The sequence below is a fragment of the Heliconius melpomene genome, chromosome 12 (assembly GCF_056956725.1).
Source record: "Heliconius melpomene rosina isolate 202511_hmr_F chromosome 12, ASM5695672v1, whole genome shotgun sequence".
Taxonomy (NCBI): domain Eukaryota; kingdom Metazoa; phylum Arthropoda; class Insecta; order Lepidoptera; family Nymphalidae; genus Heliconius; species Heliconius melpomene.
The window spans coordinates 6,762,250-6,783,122 of NC_140400.1; the positions used below are offsets into that span (position 1 = coordinate 6,762,250).

Below are 20,873 nucleotides of genomic sequence, written 5' to 3' on the forward strand. Positions count from 1 at the left end.
CAATTTCTTATTTTATTTTATTTAAAATTAATTAATTGATGTAAAAAATGTATACCTGGATGATGCCAAGGAGCAAGGTGCTGACGCTCTAGTGACAGCTTCAGTGCTAGACGCACTCGATGCTACCGATGTGTTCGATCGCGATCTTCTTGAACGCAAGGAGTCTCCTCTGTTCACCACGCCTTTACCTGATGAAATGTTACTTTTATTATTATAGAGGAAATCGTATTTGCTATGTCTCGAGTGACTTAACACCAGGTTCCCTCTGCCTTCCCTTATTAATAAATCATCTAGGTATTTACAATATCGATAGTACGCGGCCACGTAATATAATTGGACTGCCTAACTATATTCTTGACAATTAACGATTCTATTTTGTAGAACGTGAAGCTGTTATTTTCACTTTGAAGGTGTCTGTGTTTAAGAATATTTTCGTTAGACCAAATTTAAACTAGTTGTAGTTGGTGAGCCCAACTATTTTTTAATTAGTTTTCCCTAACTATCCTGCTACGCTTTTATTCTAAATAGCATGATGTCTACCATGTTCTCCAGTTCCAGTCCGCGCTTGGGACACCCCTCAGATGGTGAATAGAAAATAATTCGCTCCTTCACTCCACACGCAATACCTCAAAAATTCGGCGGAAAGTGCGGAACAGAATTCTATTAATGGAGAACGGAGTATCGTATCACTTACCCTACCCTGCTATGCTTTGTTAGATACTAGGTGGAGCTAAAAAAGTCATACACATATAAAGCAGTTGCTAGTATAAAAATATAAAGAATTGTACCGATTCATCAGTATAAGTCAACTTTTTGTCTAGCGTTCTAAAAATGCACATTGTATTTTTAAAAAGTGTATTTTAAATTAAAATTTACTTTGAAAAGCTCAAAAGAATAATAAGCTTTATATAATATTGTTAAAAGCTAACGAATATTCGCACTCGAGTTACTCGAGACTATGTACGTGACAAAGAGGTATCAATTTTTGTACAATAGAGTTATTGTTTTGTTTTTGATAAAAACAATGATATTTTAAAAAGACGTTTCGCACGATTTGGCGATAGGACCTGTAACTATCCAATTAAATATACGAAGTTAATAGATTAAAAAAATGAATATTGGACGAAAAATGTCTTTGCAATTTCCCAAATGGGTAGAATGTAGAAAGAGGAATATTTTTTTCACCATCTTCTTTCTATTTGTTTTATAAGTTCTAAATTATAGACTAAAGAAATAATTTCCAACAATTAAGGTCTCGGGCTTTTGGAGTCTTGCGGTTGCTGATATAATTTGCCACACACACTTTAACACTTTACGGCCTCCTCTAATTGAATTTCGTGACAATCTTTCTACAAAATTCGATAAATGCTCTAACTGTTTAATTATAATATAATTTTATGTTTTACTAGCTTTTACCTGTGACTTCCTCTGCATGCCTCGAAGCCACATCTCTTGGACGGTCTTTTGGGAAGCAGATATTTGTAAAAATATATTTACAGCGATGTTAACAATTTAAGTTGTGACAAGAAAAATTTCGTTGTAACTTGAAAAAAAAATATAATAAAAAACAGCCTTACCAGTAATACTAAAATGTCGTAATCTATAGTATTCTTCTTCGACACCTGTGTTTGGCATCGACGCGACTCGCGCCCTCTGCTGCGGCAGGCCCAGCAGCTGCCTCTCACCGGTCCTAGATCTTTGCGCTTTGACCGATTGTGAACGGGAGTGGTGTGGGCTTCCGTATCTAGAGAAAGGAGATTTTTGTTTAGTTTCATAATGTATCCCTCTTATAGCAGGTTAGACAAAGAGCACCCACTTTCTATTCAATTTTCGAGACATTGTATTCTTTCCAGGGCGGGTAAATGGAAATATTTGGGTTTAAATGGGAATCAGAACCCATTACTGTTGCGTTTCACAATCAGATACGGTGGCCGGTATCTACGAAATTACGCTTTTACGAAATATTTTTATATCTTAAAAGTTTTCCAATTTCTCCATACAAATTCAAGGTGTCTCAAATGAAAAGGTTCTTATGTCTTCCGCTATAAAAGTGCAGATAAACATTTTGAAGACCGCGTTTTATGACTATTTTATAGTTTTCTCTTTAGTGAATTTATGTTTAGTATATATCTTTAAAATAAATTATATAATAAAAACACGCGATTTGAGCGTAAGCTCGAATAGTTTATTAGTAACCTCTGAAGAGTTTCATTGTTCAGGTCCTGGCTCCATTATCACAGCATCTCAAGGATACCATATTATCTATATATATAAAAGGACTTGTCCTCACTGACTGAGGTAAGACGCACGCACAGCCGTAACCGATGTGCGTAGAAACGTTAAATTTGGACAAAAGTTTACTTTCGTTATCTGGACATCCACTAAGAAGGGATTTTGAAAAATTTTAACGCTAAAGGGGTGAAATAGGGGTTCAAAGTTTGTATGGAAAAAAATTTAAATCGGCACCGATTTTTATAAAATTTGAAATTTAGATTTTTAAAAGTATTTAATTGAATACATGTTTCATGGTTTTCTAGAATTCACCCCTTAAGGGTGCAAATAAGGGGTTGAAAGTTTGTATGGGAAATTATTAAATCGCCACCGATTTTTATAAAATTTGATATTTAGACTCTTAAAAATATTTTATTGAACACGTGTTTCAAAGTTTATTAGAATTCACCCCTAAGCAATAAGAAAGCGAAGCTGCGCGCGTCCGCTAGTTATATTATATAGCTACGTGTAGCCAAGTTTTCATTTTCATTTAATTTTCATTATAATCTTAAAATATACTATTTATGTGAAGTTAAATTCACACAGTCATCCCCTGAAGCCTCCCTCCCACTAACCCTTTTCCCTTCTTCCCCATCAGTACACGTAATAACCCTTCACAGTGGATTATGTACCATAATTATCATCCATTAACAGAGTAAGCGTCGAATTCCCTAAGGCTGTATGCAAACTATGCGTTTTTTATAGAATAGATTTTTTTAAAATTCGAAAATAAGGTGGTAGGTGAGTAACCGAGTGTCTTAACTAAGGAGTAATATTTACTTCCACTGTTATTCCATTTATATATACACACATCTATTAAGGGTAAATTCGAATTATAAAACCATAGGTCTGAATTTGTTTACTACACCTATGTTATTAAGTCACAATTTAATAGATATTAGCTAAAAATTATATATTTAAAAACAAATTTTCTTTGATAAACATAATTAAAATCCATTATCTTAGAAATGCTACCGAAACTAAACCAAAAAACAAATTTCAGCATTTTAGCCCGCATAGTTTCAGCTTTACGTTGTCGGTCAGTAAATTAGTAACTGAGGACATAAAAAGAGAAAAATCAAAAATATCAATTAATAAAATTGAATAACATTGTTTTATATTGTTTCACAAGTAAACTTTTACATTAATAAATAAAACAAAACATTTCCATTTCAACTTCATAACGACTAATCATCACTTCACAAAATTCCACCAAAATTCCTTATTAAATCTTAATAGCGTTTTGCATCGAAACCGTAATTAAAGACTAAATATTAATTATAACACGACGTTAGCACGCGTAAGATAATTATAATAAGGTGGAAATATTATTTCAAGAATTCATTTTTAAGCAAATATAACAACTAAAGTAATATTGTTGAGGCCAGTCGTGGCGCAAGGGCAACAAGTGTGACTGTAAAACCGACTGGTTATGGCTTCGATCTCTACTAGAGGAGATGAAATATTTATTTATATTTATATTTCTATTTTTATCGCTCTAGTGTCGAGGCAAAGCGCGGTGTTGAGTTCAGCCACTCAACACACAATGCTTCCAGAACACGGCAGAATGTGGGGAACAGAGTATCTTAACATTAGGTTCCTGCTGTGTACAGGATACAGCGTGAAGCTGGTGATGATGAGGTAATATAGGTAAGCCTTCTTTATAAGTAAAATTATTTTTCATGTCCTCAGATAACTTAATCAAACAGTTCATTATATATAGGTAATGTATTATTTAGTGACAATGATATTTACCTTAGTAAATGATATAACGTCTCCCATCTCTAAATAATAGCTTGCGTCTGACATCTCATTTGTCTCATATTTTTTGTATCAAGAAAATAAATATACACCTTTATTTTTACTAACATTTATCTCAAGTTAAATATGTTCATCTTTATCGTTTACTTTTACTATATTTAAACTTGTGCCAATCATAATTCTTTGTATTAGCATGGAAGTGCGCATCCATATTGACTGACCCTGAGTTTGACAAATATTTAAATTTATTCGATCATATCGGGATTAATCTTATTTTAATTTATTTTTATTTAAAATATTATATATATTATACTTTCGAAAGACAAAAGAGGGCATTGGATTCCCCCACTCATTAAAAAGGCACAAAGAAAGCGATGATCATTACTTTAATTAAATAAAACAAAACTTAAGCAGTTTATTAAGAGATAAAAACTGGTTACTTTTTGTTTTAGCATGACGTACTATTTCGTATATTTCAGCAGGGTAGGCAGATGAAGTGTTAAGACACTCCGTACCACATTTTCTGTCAAGAAGGCATTGCGTGTTGAGTTGTGGAACTCAACGCCGCGCTTTGCCTCGACACTAGCTTTACCAGAACGATGAAATGAAAATATGAAATATTTCATTTTCTCGAGATTCCATCCACAACCTGTCGCGTTTACTGCCCTCTGATTATAATTTGACAATATCTAAAATTTATATGCAATTGACATCTACTTTTATTTGCAATGACTTCTAAAGTCAATTTACGAGTACGAGTGAAAAGGTTGTCTAAGGTCGCAAGTCTACGAGTAACCTTATATCGCAATATGTCACACGTCCAACGCACAATGAAGATGGATAGTGCTCAGATCCCGAACATTAATCACTCATCAAACTTGTTGATTTATGTTAATTAATTGCTTTGGTTTATAGTATTAGTTCATATTTAAAATATTATAAGAATTTCATTTTTATTATAAAGGTTTTGAATAAAATTTTTGGTTAATAATAATATTTTTATTAGGTATATAAATATTTCGTTAAAACTTGGTAACAAGATATGGTGTGTCTTTAAAAGTAGGAAAGACTAGGTCACCTCTGCCTACTCTGCTATGCGGAAAAAGCATACTCTTAATTATAAACGTTCAGTTTGTGGCTGTCTTTAGTCTTACAACGTGACGTCGGATCACCACGTGTCCACGTTTTGCTTGTAATACTTGTAATTACTCACATTTGTTTACTGTAAATAATATATGGAATATGAACATTGTACTTTTTTTTTTATACTAAAATAGGTTCTGGATAAATTTGTATTTTCATTAAGTAAAATGTATTTTTTTAAAATAAAGTCTTGATATATAATGATTAATTATTGTTATATATTATAGAGAAGTCACTGTTTCTTGATATAACTAAATATCATTATTACATATCAAGAACAGTGACTTCTCTCTATACATAAATAATGAGCGCCTAAATATTCCACAGTTTCGTTGAATTTACTAAATAACAATTTATTAGTAAGTTAAAATAAGGTGACGAGTTACTTCCGTTACGATAACGCTTAATTACTTTTTTATTTAGCCTGCAACGTTGTTTCTTTGTATTTTAATATTATAATTATTGGTTTTGCTATTTTATGTCATAAGGAATAAACTTTGAATAAACTATGAATTAAACGACTTTTAATAAACAATCTTTACATTAAAAATACATTTGATAATACGGCCAAAGCCGAAGTTAGAAACTAGTATTATTATCTATTTACCATATATTATAATATAATAATATTTCTCGCTTACAAAGAATATAATTTACCGTTTTCTTAGAACAATACATTAACCGTGGTACAAATAGCGGGAGCAGGTTAAGTGATGGATTGCTTTAATAACGCCGTGTTTGGTGATTTATCGACACCTGCGCTTCGACTAAATGAAAGTAAACGTTTTTAATTAATTTCTTATAGATTTTATACATTTTATAATAAGAAATATAAAAAAATACTTATTGTTTTTTGCAGTTTAGCACAACGCCAGGCTTTTGTTTTGGAACCAGAGCGAAGAAATGAAAATATTATTAAATAATAATTCATCACCCCGAGTGGGGATCGAAACCACAACCATCGCGTTACAATCACACCCCTGCACCTCTGCGCCACGACGGACTCAAATATTTCCTTAATAGTAATAGTAAATTAAATTAGTATTCTGTACAGAATTCAAAAGTGTATTTGAAAAGGTATTTTGTATTAAATTTCCGGTGAAAAAATTGTTCTTCTTTTTGTTAAAGACCAACTTTTATCTATTCAGTCCTTTGTAAGTTTAATACGCTTCGCCCTTTTTCAATTTCGCAAAACATTTTCTTTATAAACGTTTCTTCAAGAGGTAAATATTATTAATATTGTATTCATCTTTTTATTAGACCATAGTAGCGTAATGGTATTTACGTGTAATGTATGAAATATATGGATATATATGAGGATGACTGTAATATACTTGTAGGTGGTTGTGGGTTGATTTTCCTTATTCTTCTTTTCCACTCTGCACGCAATTTCTTGATAATTGGGGGGTGCGCAGAGACCGGAGTTTCAAAGATAACTGCGCTAAAGAAGGATAGGCATACCCTACCAACTCTACCTATATGCAAAATACAGCGTAAAGCTAAAAAAAGATTCAATTATAAACTGTATTAAATATTCATCAGTTTAATCAGAGCTTTTGAAAGCTTAAAGTTCTTAAAGACAACGAAGAAAATACTTCGATTGTTAAAGAAAGATGATTTTATTATTGAGTTAATTCATTTTAAATTGCTTTGTCATCCTCTGAAAGGGTGTAGTCTTTTCATTTCAGGATTTAACCGTTTTAATTGAAAATGCATTTGTAAGTAGTTTTAATGTTACTGGAATCTAGAGACATATTTGTAGAAAATCCATACCTATATTATAAATTCGAAAGTAACTCTGTCTGTCTGTCTGTCTATCTGTATTTTACGCAATCAGGGCCAAACCGCTAATTTAATTGTGATAAAATTGAACGAAAATGGAATTTAAAAAATTATGTTTGTGTTTTTAAGTGAATTGCTTAAATCAAAGTTCATTTTTTTCTCTATATTATAATTTAGGGATGCCCGTAAAAAAATCCATTCGGGATGATGTTTTCAAAATAAAAATAAATTATGCTGAATAATTATTTTTTAAAATATTAAATTGTTTAATTAAACAAAAACTTACAAACATCCATCAATTATGGTATAAGTTAAATCATGGATCTTTTAATAATACCTGATACAGTCTCAAGGCGAAATAAAATAAACAATTTTAAACACTGTTATACGTGACGTCTAAAACCTTTTGCCATAATGTTCAAATATACCTAATATCAATTTATGGAACTTTTGTGAAAGTAATAATCTACGAGGCGCAAAAATTGTTTTTCAACTCCAAATGACACTTTACATAAACAAAGACGGATTAGGGTAAATATTAAAAAAGGTCTGGATACAAGTTTTTTTTAAATATATTCTTTCCATTACAGCTTCTCGTTTTTCTACGGATATCATATTAGACAGGGGGAACTTAGAATGGCAGAACTAAACGCCGTCTGCAATGGCATCAATGACGGATGAACCGATTTTGAATTAGTTTGTTTTGTTAAAAAGGTGATTTAATGAATAGCCATGACTTTGGAAAATTATTTTTTTTTAGCCATTCAATAATTTTCAAAGGATTCTAAGTCAGGGGTTTTATTATATAATTTATAAAAAAAGTTTGTAAACGAAACAATAATATACAATACCTATATTTATTGTTTACGCGAATCGAGTGTTGGGACTTCATACCAATTTATGTTATCAAAGCGAGAAAATGAAAATTTAAATGTAATCATCCCCACGAATGGGGGTCGAACCTCAACAGCAAATGCTGTCTCTCTGTCTCTGTGCCACGACGACCTTATTATCGTCACCAAGAAATAAAGAGAACGTACAATTACATTACCGCATCTAAAATATAATTTAACTTGCTGATAAAAGCTACGGCGTCTGAAATGACAAAATAATGAAAACGAAATTTGTATATCAACGTAATTAAGGGTTGTCATAGTCACGTACTTTGTATATTTTTTCTTAATTTTTCTACAGCTTTACGCTTTTTCCCGCATACACCAGGCTAGGCAGAGGGAACCTAGTGTTAAAACACTCCGTTCCTCACGCACCCCCAAATTTTCGAGACATGTGTTCCCTCTGCCTACTGCCTGATGAGTTCGAGATGTAACGCGAAGATAAAAAAAGCAAAAATGACCCCAATTTTCTTTTTTAAATATTTTTAGGTCTTAATGACAGTGGCCTCAACTCGTCGCGTTCATGGGTCATAAAACAAATTTTGACAGTCCGTTACCAAGACAGCGTCCTCTTGGAATTAGATTAAAGGAATGTAAATGAGGGATGGCTCACCTTTTTTGGATGAAGTATTCTTAAATATATTTTTCCCTATTTTCTTTGTAATATTTTCAATTCCTATATAGTTGTTTACATATTTTTAAACAAATAGTATACTGGTTGTTGTTCGCAACTTTGAGACGACTTCCGAGGACTTTAAGACGTAAAATGGAGGAGAAATTCTCTTAGCATCGTAACCCAAGAATGTCTAAATACAAGGTTCCCTCTGCCTACCCTGCCATATGCAGAATATAACGTGAAGCTGAAAACATATCTTAATTAGTATCAAAAAGCGAAAAATACCAGACACTAAAACATTACCTTTTATCAAATTCATGTAAATCTTCAGACGTGAACTGACTAGTCACGTCTAGTAGCTGCTGTATATGATCACTGCAGACTCTACTTGTTCTCCGTCCATCTTCTCCATCTCTCACCAGGATGGTGGAACAGCCACCATAGTCCAGGGATAGAGATGGTTGTTGAACTACAATTGTAGTTCTTCCGGCTGGCATTGATGATGCTGAATCCAATGGGTTGGCTGTGACGTGGACTTGAGCAGCTAAAGCAAAAAAGGTATCATTGAAAAAAATACAAATATAAAATTCTACGGTATTTACATTTAATTTGAAAAGCCAGAGAAAATTAACGACGTGGTGCAACGGGACATAGGACAACATACTGCAAAGTAGTTTTGTTATTTTGACATAAAAAATGTTTTCTGAAAATAGAAAATAAATTACTTCCATTTACTGATTTTTACGGCAAAATATGAAAATTTTTATTTAGAAATATCTTCTAATAATTTTACTCTACCTGTTGATTGCCTTCTAGAACAAGATGGCGGTGGAACAGAATGTTGATGTGTGGAGGACCGCCTCCGAGTCGTTTTAAAAACTTCTGTACCTTCTAACTGTCTTCGTAACTTAGCCACTTCATCTTTATAATACTCTTGTTTATCCAATTTCTGTTTATTCTTCATTCTTGGCTCACTCCCTCTTCTTTTTACAGTTTCTGGCTCAAAATCAAAATGTGTTTCATATTTAACTTGGTTCGCTTTAGGACTTTTTGGAGGTTCTATCTTAGGGTCGTAAGGTATTTGTATGGATGTCGACGGCCCGCCCAGGCTTGTTTGGCTTACTTGTGTTTTATTACGAGGTTTATCAACTTTCTTGGGGTCAGGGAGAGGGACATCAAAGATAAATCTTGCTGGGCCTGGCCTAGGTGATTCTATAGTATCAGTAGCTGACTGAGGAGTGGTGTAAGCTGGTGGATCAAATTCGCAGCTATTTTGGGCTCTATGATAATGTGGGGGAGCAGTACTTGGTGGGTTCTGTTCCCGTTGAGCTTCTGGTACTTGGGGAGGATCAGCGTCTATCAGGTCTGGCTCAGCGTCCATGGAGTCATCCGTGCCGGTTACGGAGGTGAGGGCGGTGGCAGCGGAGTCGGTGCTAGTGTTGATTGTTTTGTCTGACGTGGTACTGCTGCCCATGACGACAACCTGAAGCAAAATACATGTTTTTATGGCCAGTTTATGTTATTATTAATATCTATTTATTAGTATGAAAAGTAACTGTATTATGTATTGGATCCACATGTAATAATTGTATTATAAGGAAACTCGGTAGTTATTTTTAACATAAGTGCCGTTAAAATAATGTGGTACCATCGAGCGTGTATGATGTTGGAGCTAGAACCAGAACAACGGAAGTCTTCAGAAGTTACTGGTAAACCAATCGAATTTTGGCTCATATTAATTATGGTTTCTAGAATATTATATAGGATTTGTAGCATTTGGTGTAGGAAAATGTGTTTTAAATATATATTATTTAGCGATATTTTCAATATTATGTAAGGACAGACTGAACTTAATGATAACACTCATTTTCTCTGTGTTAAAAAAATTACTCGTCGTAGTTTTTGATATAACCAGATCGAGAAAAGAGTATTCAAAATGTAAAACTTTCCTTGAGGTCGTGCCGCATCGGCACAAGCGTGCGACTGTACGACTTGCGGGTTCGATTCCCACTCGAGGAAATCAAAATATTTCATATTTTAATTTCCTTGCTCTGCTAACGAAGGAAAGTGCGGCGTTGAGTTCCACCATTACTTCGCAATTACCTCCAGAACTTGGCGGAAAGTGAGGGACGGAAGTGTCTTAATGGGAACGGAGTGTCTTAACACAAAATGCCTATGAGTAGAATAATATTTATAGTCAATAATTTCAAAACTGAAAATTAATAATCAATTCATAACACGGAATTGTCCCAAAACAACATATCCTTTATTAATTCTCAGTGGGTGGATTGCTAACAAAGTGAAAGTAAATATTTACCTATGATAATATAAGCTGTAATAATAATAACAACATTATGTTTTAGCGATTTTAAATGAATCAAGTCTCGAGAAATAACTAGTTCAATTTTGTTTTCTTTTATGCTATATTTATAAAGTAGGAAAAAACGACATGAAAACGTCGTAAACTCGTTATTAAAAAAAATATTTTAATGTATTTTCTGTATTTAGGAAGCATACATTCCATCTTACAAGCAAACTTGCGGGCGACTACTAGTGCGCACATAAGTACCATACCTATCTACTAAATATAGATTTTCTATTGTTTTGTATAATAGCTTCCAACAACCAGAAGTCCCCCGGGCCTCGGGGCAAGGAGTCAAACACTCAGATTGATCATTATTCACCTTTCCACTTCAATTCATATGCAAATTCAAATTACTACGCTTCGTGGAACATTTTAATAAATGGAACTTACGCAAAGCTTTTGCTTTACTATATATTTCTTCAATATAGAACAACGTTCTTGGGTTTTTTTGCTTCACGCTGTATACCGCATATACAATGATAGACAAAATCTGGGAACCTAGTGGTAAGACACTCTGTTCCCATTAAGACACTTTCGTTCACCATTGTCGGCCGAATTCTAGAGGCATTGCGTGTTGAGCGGAACTCAAGGCCGCAAAAAATATTTAATTATAATTATTTCGTTAAATGTATTTAAAATAGATAACTTTCATGTCATCAAAATGTCCACAATAAATAAAAAGCAACGTAAATGTTTTAACTACCCTCATTAAATATAACGCGGGGGATTTCCCCTATAAAGGTATATTACTGCCGTATTTTATCACCTTGCCAGGATTTTAGCCACAAATACATATGTATATAATAAACTAGTTTTTATTTGCGGCTTCGCCCGACATTGAAATAACTAAGAATTGTGTATGACATGACACATTCTAAGTCGAGGTAACTCTGACTGACTGACTTTGTGTTTTCTTATAGTTTAGTAACTATATCGGCGAAAGTAGAAAACCGGTAGATCGGCCGTCGGTAGTCCGGCCGTCGCGTCGTAGCGCGTAGTCACGGCGATTCAGAGAATAAACTATTTTAATTTCCTCGTTCTGGTAACAAATACGAAACGCGGCGTTAAGTTCCGCCACTTAATAAGCAATATCTCAAAAATTGAGCGGAGAGCAATTTTTTAACATTTGCACTGGCTGGAATAACAATCCTAAACAAAAACTCTAACAATCTGTTACAATATTTGATTAATTTGTCTCTACAAGCAACATTGAATTTGTCGGTTAGCCGCTGACCGATGCTATAATTTTACGCTTTCACTAATTGAAGGGTAGTCACTTAATTGGTGATTTGTACAAGTAGTGCTTTAACACTATTGAGGCGCAGTGGAAAAAAAATTGAGGCAGCAAATTTTGACATCTATATCGTTTACAAGATTTAAAATAAATCTTGCATCTAGTTGCCAATTAACAGAATAACTTTTGCATCCTCAACTGGGAATCGAACCTACACCTGCCACGTTTACGGTCATACTTTGTGGCCCTGAGCCATGTCTGGCCTCTTTTAATATATAAATATAATCTTTAATTAATAATAATGTTATTAGAACACGAAAAAATCCAAGTTAGTAAATAAATAATAATATATTTAAAGCGAACGAAGCCGTAATCGGGTCGCTAGTATAAAATATACATTTGCTATAAAGCAATTCAGTCGTGAACACCTCAAAGCCTTTTGTCGAAGACATGTTTGTGTGATCATGATTAATTACAATTGATTATTACTATAATTAATCAATTTGTGGCGTGTGGCTTAGCTATGGAATACCTTATGGTGTTGGCTGTACTACCTTTCACCTACGGTTTCGCTCGTGTGGTCTAATGGAAATAGCTTGGAAATAGCAGAAATTAGTTCCGCTTGGGAAATGGAATATTTAATATTTTCATTTCTGCGAGGCAAAGCGCGGCGTTGATTACCGCCACCTAAGTTGCAATGCTTCGAGAATACGACGGAGAGTAGGAAACGAAAGTGTCTTAATTAGAAGGAAGTATCTTAGGAGGTTTCGGAACTGCCCAAGTCTACTCCATCTCTATATGCGGGATACAGCGTGAAGTTAAAAATAATATAGCTTCTAGCATATTCAGTAGCACTTGTAGCACTTGTTGCAGAAAAGCGTGGTTTTACTTGTTTTTAAACTAATTTGACGGCTTAGGACCTCGTTATCTTCTTCCCATCAACAGACCAGCTAGCAGCCAGTTTCATGATGATACAATAAATATATACTATAACCAAGTAAAATTAACTTTCTTAGATTTTATTACTTAGTTACATTGTACATTTTAATTATATAAGTTTAAAATCCAAACTAATTATAATTACAGAACCAAGGCAAATTGAGTGTAATCTTCTAGAACAGTTTCTTCGCTTCGTACAAATTAGTATCAACCTTGAAAACTAGCGCTAATGTTCTATAAGGGGGGTCGATTTAAATTTGTGGGGAGTATCACCCCCTACCCCTTTGTTAGACAATACAATGTTTACAATGTTTAAGAAGTCATTTTTTAATTTAGATTCACACTGGATCTCGCATATAAGAAAGTAGACCTGCGAGAACCAAGTGCCTAGACACTCCGCTAATTATCAACGAAGACAGATAGGAACCGGTAATTGGCCTGCTATCTGTCTTCGTTTATTTCTTTTTTAATAGTCCACGTTAACTTATTGTATTTCAATAAAATTTATCCTAATCTTTTGTATTTAATTCATCCAAATGCGGGGTATCTTGCGAGTTTATTGATTTTACTTAAAACTAGATTACAGATTGGAAAAAAATGTTGTAAAAACCTACAAGGGAGACTGACTTTACAATAAAAATACTTAAAAAAATGTAAAATAAAAAACAAACGCATTAAATGAGTAGCAAAATAAATAGTGTATTAATTAATGTACTATCGACAACTAACATTAACATTTTGTTAACTAACGTTGCAATGTCCTTTTCTAAAGTGGCGTTGTTCCGCGCTGGAGGAGAGTAGAAAAGAGTGTCTTGACACTAGCTCATCTCTACTGTTGTATGCGGCATACAGCTAGATGCTAAAAATTAAATGTTTACTGTTATTTAACTCGCTAATCTCAAAAAAAAATATTTTTGTTTTGAATAGTTCGTTTATCAACTGACTATATTAGGTACATCATATTAATATTTTCAATGTATCCTAGTTTCAATAACAGTTATTTCCTTTTGACCACGAGGGCGAAGCCGCAAGTAAAAACTAGTATAAAATACAATTACTATGTCAAAAAATCGAACTGACAACCTTCAGCCTAACAAGCTGGCACAGTTCCAGAGGTATTTTAGTTTTAAATCGTTTAATACCGTTTGAATGCTCTAGCTTCATACAAGCTATTATCTTGTCATACCATTGAGGGTACACGCTAGGGTAATTGGATGGTTGAACGCGATCACTTGTAAAGTTAGGTTACGTTATTCTTTTTTGGTTCTCACCGTATCCCGCATTATGGAAGGGAGAGAGAGAGAGAGAGAGAAACTATCTATTAAATTACTCAGTCGTAGTTAGGCACAAGTGTGCGACTATAGACGTGACGGTTGTGGGTTCGATACTCCTCGGAAGTCCTCCTTCCCTCTAGACTCTAGAGGGAATGGAATGTTTATTTTTGCATTTTGCTTGCTCTGGTAACGAGGCAAAGCTCGGTGTTGAGTTCCGCCACTCAACACTCAATGCTTTGAGTATTCGAAAAAGTAACTCAGGTCAGAGGTCAGGTTAAATAATAATTCGATATATGCGGGACATATATCACTCGTAGCAATAGTGACATACACGCAGCTTCGCCCGCTGTTACATTAAAGTCAAATTATACAAAATTTTTCCATAAATTGTAGCCTATGTATTATTCTGATGTATAAGATATACTTTAAAGTTATATCAAAATCCGTTTAGTTTTAGTAGTGTGAAAGTGGAGCAAACATCTATCCTTACAAACTTCTATATATAAAATCGAAAGGTCACTCACTCATCAGGAAAACTCAGAAACTACATGTGCTAGGAATCTGAAATTTTGCATAGGAGCTATTTCTAGGACGTAGGTGCTCGCTAAGAATTTACAATATTCGACTTCTAAGGGGTTGTTTTTGGGGTTGAAAGTTTGTATGAAACTTCGTTACTACAAATGCTAGGAGTCTCAAATTTTGCATGGACGTCACTTATAAGACCTAGGTACTCATGGAGACAGAAATTAATAATAACGTAGTTCACGCAGGCGAAGCCGCGGGCGGGCCGCTAGTTTGTAATATTAGAAGAATGAAATCGCTTTAAATAGTAACAAATTTTATCGCATAGCTATAAAATTAGCCACTAATTGAAATTGCCGTCTAATTACATATTTTAGTGGTCACGCTCGCCTACAATTGATTTAACAATGTTAATTTATACGTTTCAATACTTCTGTAGCTCAGTACCTTTTTTCAAAAACTACCAGTGCGGGTTTAAATCCCGCTGCGTTCAAATTTTATACAGGTTCACGCTGTATCTCTCAAGTAGCAAGTAGGGGGAGTCTAGTATTAAGACATTTTGCTCCCCACTTTCCACCGAATTCTGGAGGCAATGCGTGTTGAATGGCAGGACTCAACGCCGTGCTTGTTACCAGAGTTTGTTCACAACCACGTGCTGTACCAATGAATCTATTAACATTGTTATTTGCTGTAAATTCATACTAAATCATATTAAAAAGTACATAATTATAATAACAATGGCTTTCCTCACATCATTAAAATATAAATAATACTATGGTAGAAAACGTGTAAAAATTTTGAACGTAACGAGATTTGAACCCATGCCTTTTGGAAACCACAGAAGTCGCGTTACGTTGAAAAAAAAATATTCGTTTTATAAAAATATATTTTTCCTTCATTAGTGTGGAATAACACTTCAAAAATGAAAAGAAAGATAAGAGTAGTTTGAAGGATTGAAGCGTACAATTTTATCTAACAATCGTCTCCAAGCTATATAAAAAGTAAAGTATAGAGCTTGTAAAAGTAGAACATTTTTGTAAAAAAATCGAAGGAATCATTCGTTCAGGGCAGCGACTCTAAGGGTAACGAAGTGGTGGAAGTGTATTAATGAGAGTGTCTTATCACTAGGTTCTTCTTTCATCTCGAAAATTGAGAGTAATGTCGGGAGAAAACACTAGATTCCCTTTACCTACTTTGCGGGATAAAGCGTGACTCTAAAAAATGTTTAAAAGTCTGAGGAAGCTTTACCCTATTTTGCCTTTTCACGGTTTTGTCATGCTGAGCTTTCTATATCCTGTAGGTTTATGTGACAGTTTATATGTCATAAACAGTTTATACGTTTGTACGCTGTTAACTCGAAAACGCGTTTATTACGTTTAGTATTTGTACGTGGGAAATAAGATTTGTGAAATTGCTACGAGTAAATATGAGTTTGTGGAGATCTTGTTATAGCGATAAAATAAAAATAATTAATTTTCTCCGAATGGGAATCTAACCTACAACCACCGAGTTAACACCAAGGCGCTGCAGCGGTCTGCCACGACGACCTCAACTTTTAGCTTGTATGTAGTAAAAAAGTAAAATTATATTCTGTGCAAACATTTTTCACTGAGAACACGTTAGATACCACTGAAAATGTCTTTTAAGCTGAAATAAATCTAGATAAAAAAGTCTACGCCTTTTCTTGAAAATCTAAAAACAAACGCTATTGTAACCAAAACGATTACGTTTTTTTTATACAATGCTCAGAATGAATATCTCGATCAAAGTCCCAGGCGTAAATTGCTATTACCATATTTTTTTTAGTGTATGTTTTTTAACTAACTTAAAAAAGGAATTTATCAATGTGAGACAGTTCTGGGTTCTAAATCCACTCGAGGGAATGATCAATATTTGCCACTAAACGCAAATGTGTCAAAAATTCTACGGAAAGTAAGGAACGGAGTGATTTTACACTAGGTTCCCTGCTCACCCCGCTATATGCGGAATATAGCGTGAAAGTAAAAAAAAAACGAGTCATTGTTTAATATTTAATAACTTAACATAATAGTTAAAAATCTCTTTGTTACTGAATGTCTGCCTCACAACACAGCAACGACAGAACCCTAAAATTCGTTACGGTGGTGGGTTTCTTTGGAGGTAGACGAGAGCATTAAGAGAGGCTTTCTTGAAATTCCTAAAGGATCTAGAAGAAATGGGATTTTACTATTGGTAGTTCAGTACCTTTGGCAGTTTTAGTTTATAGATATAATATTTCACCAAATTGTATCCCCATTTTTACTCACCTGAATTTCTATACATTTCGTGTAAAGCTCCTGATAAATCATCTTGAAAATATTGAAATAAAACACTACAAAACACAATCAGAGAGAGAGTCTTTTCAAACAGAAGTTGTACCTATTCTCAGGTTAACAAGAAAAGATTGGAAAGACCTAAACGTAGCCCCAGAAGACTAAACGTAAACTGACGTAGTAACATGTTGTCATAGAGCCTATTCATCTAGAATTGCCTTCACAGGTGGTCGAAGCTTTCATCAACGCCGTGCTTCACAGTCCACTGCCTATAGAAATGCGAATGAATTAATTTGAAATATTGCCTATAGCTGGCCTATTTCAAAGGGATTTTTTAATGTTTTGTTTTTTGTAGTTTCCCAGAATCTGGGCCAACATACTGGCATAGTTGAGTTGTTTAAGAGCTTATAATTATTTATTATAATATAAAAATATTGTTTGTCTGTATGTTCTTTATAGAATCGTAAATTATGCATTTGATTATCTTTAGCAAAGCTTCCGAGTTGGTGCATCAATTTTCGACAGATGGCGCCACTGCAATTCCAATGAATTTCGTATATGCCGTGTCAGGTGGCTACTGTTTTTAATAATATATCTTAACTTTACTATTTAGAATTCCTTATTATACCATATATAATTTCTTTCTCTACTCCGTGTCAAATTTCGAGACATTAAGTTTTACTATGTAGAACGAAGTGTCTTGACGTTCTGTTTTGAACTAGAAAAAGTGTTGAGTGGCGGAAGACAGCGCAGTGCTTTGTCTACAAAAGTGAAAAAAAAAACATATTAAAATAAAAGTATCCCGCAAGTTTTTCCGCCGACGGCCTCATTTTTTAAGTAAGTACCAGATTCTTCGTAGAAAAATTTAGCAAAATTCCACATTCATTGTAGAAGAATGTAAGATTCATTAAAAATTAAATTGCGTGAATACAGTCGCGTGTTAAAAGTGAAATATCGTCCACTTAAAAGTTTAAACGATACCGTTCCACAGAACACGCTGACCCCATTGATAGTGTTACATATACAAAATGTGTTAATAGTTGCTTGGTACGGGAAATATTTACATTTCAACCCCTTCTAGTACGATTTTATGGGGTTTAAAGTAACTTTGTAGATTTACTAACTTTGGCCTTTGGCGTTGTCTGAGTGTGAAAATGGAATATTAACTATTAATAGAAGTTGTGTATAAAATATGAGACATTCTAAGTGCCCGAAGTAACTGACGGCCGGTAACGTGTAAATTTTAAAAAATATTAAAATAATGATATAGCCTTCCTCGAGAAAAGGGCTATTAAACAGAAAAATATTTTTTCTATTTGAATTACTAGTTCCTAAGATTAGCGCCTTCAACCAAACATATTCTTTAGGTTTATATAATATGTATAGCTATATTATAGTGGTGTTTAATAGTGGCAGAAGTAGGATGAAATTAAATGAATAGATATCGTGGCGCGATTGTGTGTTGTATCTTCAGTTGGTAGAGTTTCATAACAAACAATCCGTTCCCCGTGCACAGTCCAATTTTTGAAAAAAATAGTGTTAAGTCGCGGAACTGAACGCCACGCTTTGTCTTGTTAACAGAGGAAAGAAAAGAAAATAATCCATACCTTCCCGTGAGAAGGGAACCCATAACCGCCCCGTTTACAATCAGACCATCCTTAAAGCAGTTAAAATTACATTTCACGAAACTAAAATCTTACCCCATTTTCAAAAAATTTAAAGCCTTTAGCCAAAATGACAAAGTACCCAATATCACGCAAAGTACGGAACAAATAAACAATGAAAATTACTACTTTTTTCCTATACTAACTTATATTAGGTTTATTTCAATCAGGATTTTGTCACGGAATGGACGGCGCGGCGTTTATAGACCGTTTATTACGTTTTCACGTTAAATTGTTATAGTTTAATTATATTTTTTATGTTTTCTTTCCTTATAATGAAACAGAAAATTAAGAAAATAAAGTTTGCAACGTATAAAACAGGGTAATAGCAAAGGAAACCTAAAGTTAAATCACTCCGTTTCCAACGCACTGCCCAATTTTCGTGATATTGTGTGTTAAGTAGCGGATCTTAAAGCCGCATTTTGTTACCAGAAACTTTACTGTACTTACTTCACACCACTTAATGTGAGAGTAGGATTCAGTCCAAACGCCTGATGCAATTCAATGGCAACAACACTTTCATCCAAATATTTATATGCAAGTAAAAATGTAATCGAGACTACTCAAATGAGTAGTAGAGAGATTAATAATGTATGTTTTCTTACATGTAACCGTTCCGACTATCTTTTTTAGCTCTACGCTGTATTCTCTACGCTGCTCTACGCTACTCTACGCCGTATAGGGAAGGCAGAGAAGACAGCGGGAAACGAATTGACTGAACCATTGACAATTCCCTAAATTGTAATATTTTAATATATAACATTTAAATCCAAAAGCTCCATCTCTCTATGATATTAGTTTTAGAGAATATGTGGACAATAAATATGCACTGACGAAATTTAGCACACGTACTTACTACCTGCATATACAGATGATCAAATTCAAATATTATCCAAATCCTAACAATATTACATACATACATAAAGTGAAAACATTCTGTTTTGAAGTCGGTTAAAATATATACACTACTAATTATTTATATATACGTGTATATTTTATATATATACAAATATATGTAAGCTTAGGGTCAAAGGAAAAAATACAAGAAAATAGCCTCATTATCTGGCAATTAAGCATCGTTCGAGTTCATTCGCTATACAATTGGGTGAGTAGGAAAAGTTTAGTAAATCTTACTTTTATCTTTACTTATGTATATCTTAGCTTTGGTCTTATTGTTATTTAATTATACGACGCTTTTACAAATGAAATTCAAATTTAATTTGTTGTACACCTAAGTGGCGCAGTGGTACAAGCATTCAATTGTAAACGCCACAGGTTATGGGTTCGATTCACCACTCAAGAAAATGAATTATTAAAATTTTCATTTTCTCGCTCAGATACCGCGGCAAAACGCGGCGTTGAGTTCCACCACTCAACACGTAAAACTTCCAGAATTCAGCGGAATGTGTGGAACGGAAGTGTCTTAATGGGAACGGAGTGTCTTAACAATAGGTTCTCAGGTACTTTATGGGATACACTGTGAAGCTATAAAAATAAATAATTTGTGTTTTAAATCAAAACTTCGTTTACGTAAGCTACAAAATGTAAAATCCTATTTTTTTCCGATACGTTCCCGTAGGAATTAAGGTAATTATTTCTAAGTGCTCCCCTACCCTCCCCAAGGACCCTACATGCATTTTTTTTAATTTCTGCGCAGCGTAGTTTCATTTGTATATCGTCGGTCAGCCACCCAGTAACGGAAGTGTTTTTTTTATATATAACGTTAACTTATTATATAAATTAAAAAATATATATTTTTCTTAATTATCTGTAATATGCCATAGTATCTATATGCTATGGCAACATTGTTTTTTGATAGGCTGAATGGCAGGATGTTTGTAACTCAATTGTATATAGGTTGGTAGAAATTTCTTTTGAGACTGTTTTCTTAGCATCACGCTGTATCTCGCACAGAGCAGGGTAGGCAGAAGGAACGTATTTTTTAACCGACTTCTGTAAGAAAAGGAGGTTATCAATTCGACTGTATTTTTTTTTTTAGTCACTCCGTTCCCCATTTTCTGTCATGTTTCATTTCATCCAGTGGGAATTGAACGACCACTTAGTGGCAATGCGCCAGGACTGGATTTTCTTATGAAATAATTTACTGTATTCTTCTGG

General features: G+C 33.9%; 1 protein-coding gene across 2 annotated transcripts in view; it reads right to left on the reverse strand.

Moving 5' to 3' along the window:
- The window catches only part of LOC146533662 (uncharacterized), a 125,248-nt gene that overhangs the window by 15,025 nt on the left and 89,350 nt on the right, over positions 1-20,873 (reverse strand). Inside the window, exons 5-9 of one of the 2 annotated variants that reach the window (XM_085194745.1) lie at positions 9,772-9,949; positions 9,265-9,462; positions 8,770-9,010; positions 1,578-1,744; positions 56-188 (exon numbers count right to left, since the gene is read on the reverse strand). In XM_085194745.1, coding sequence (XP_085050871.1) covers positions 56-188; positions 1,578-1,744; positions 8,770-9,010; positions 9,265-9,462; positions 9,772-9,949 — 917 coding nt within the window. Of the gene's footprint in view, positions 1-55; positions 189-1,577; positions 1,745-8,769; positions 9,011-9,264; positions 9,950-20,873 lie in introns of both variants that reach the window. The other variant, XM_085194744.1, reaches the window with a different exon arrangement.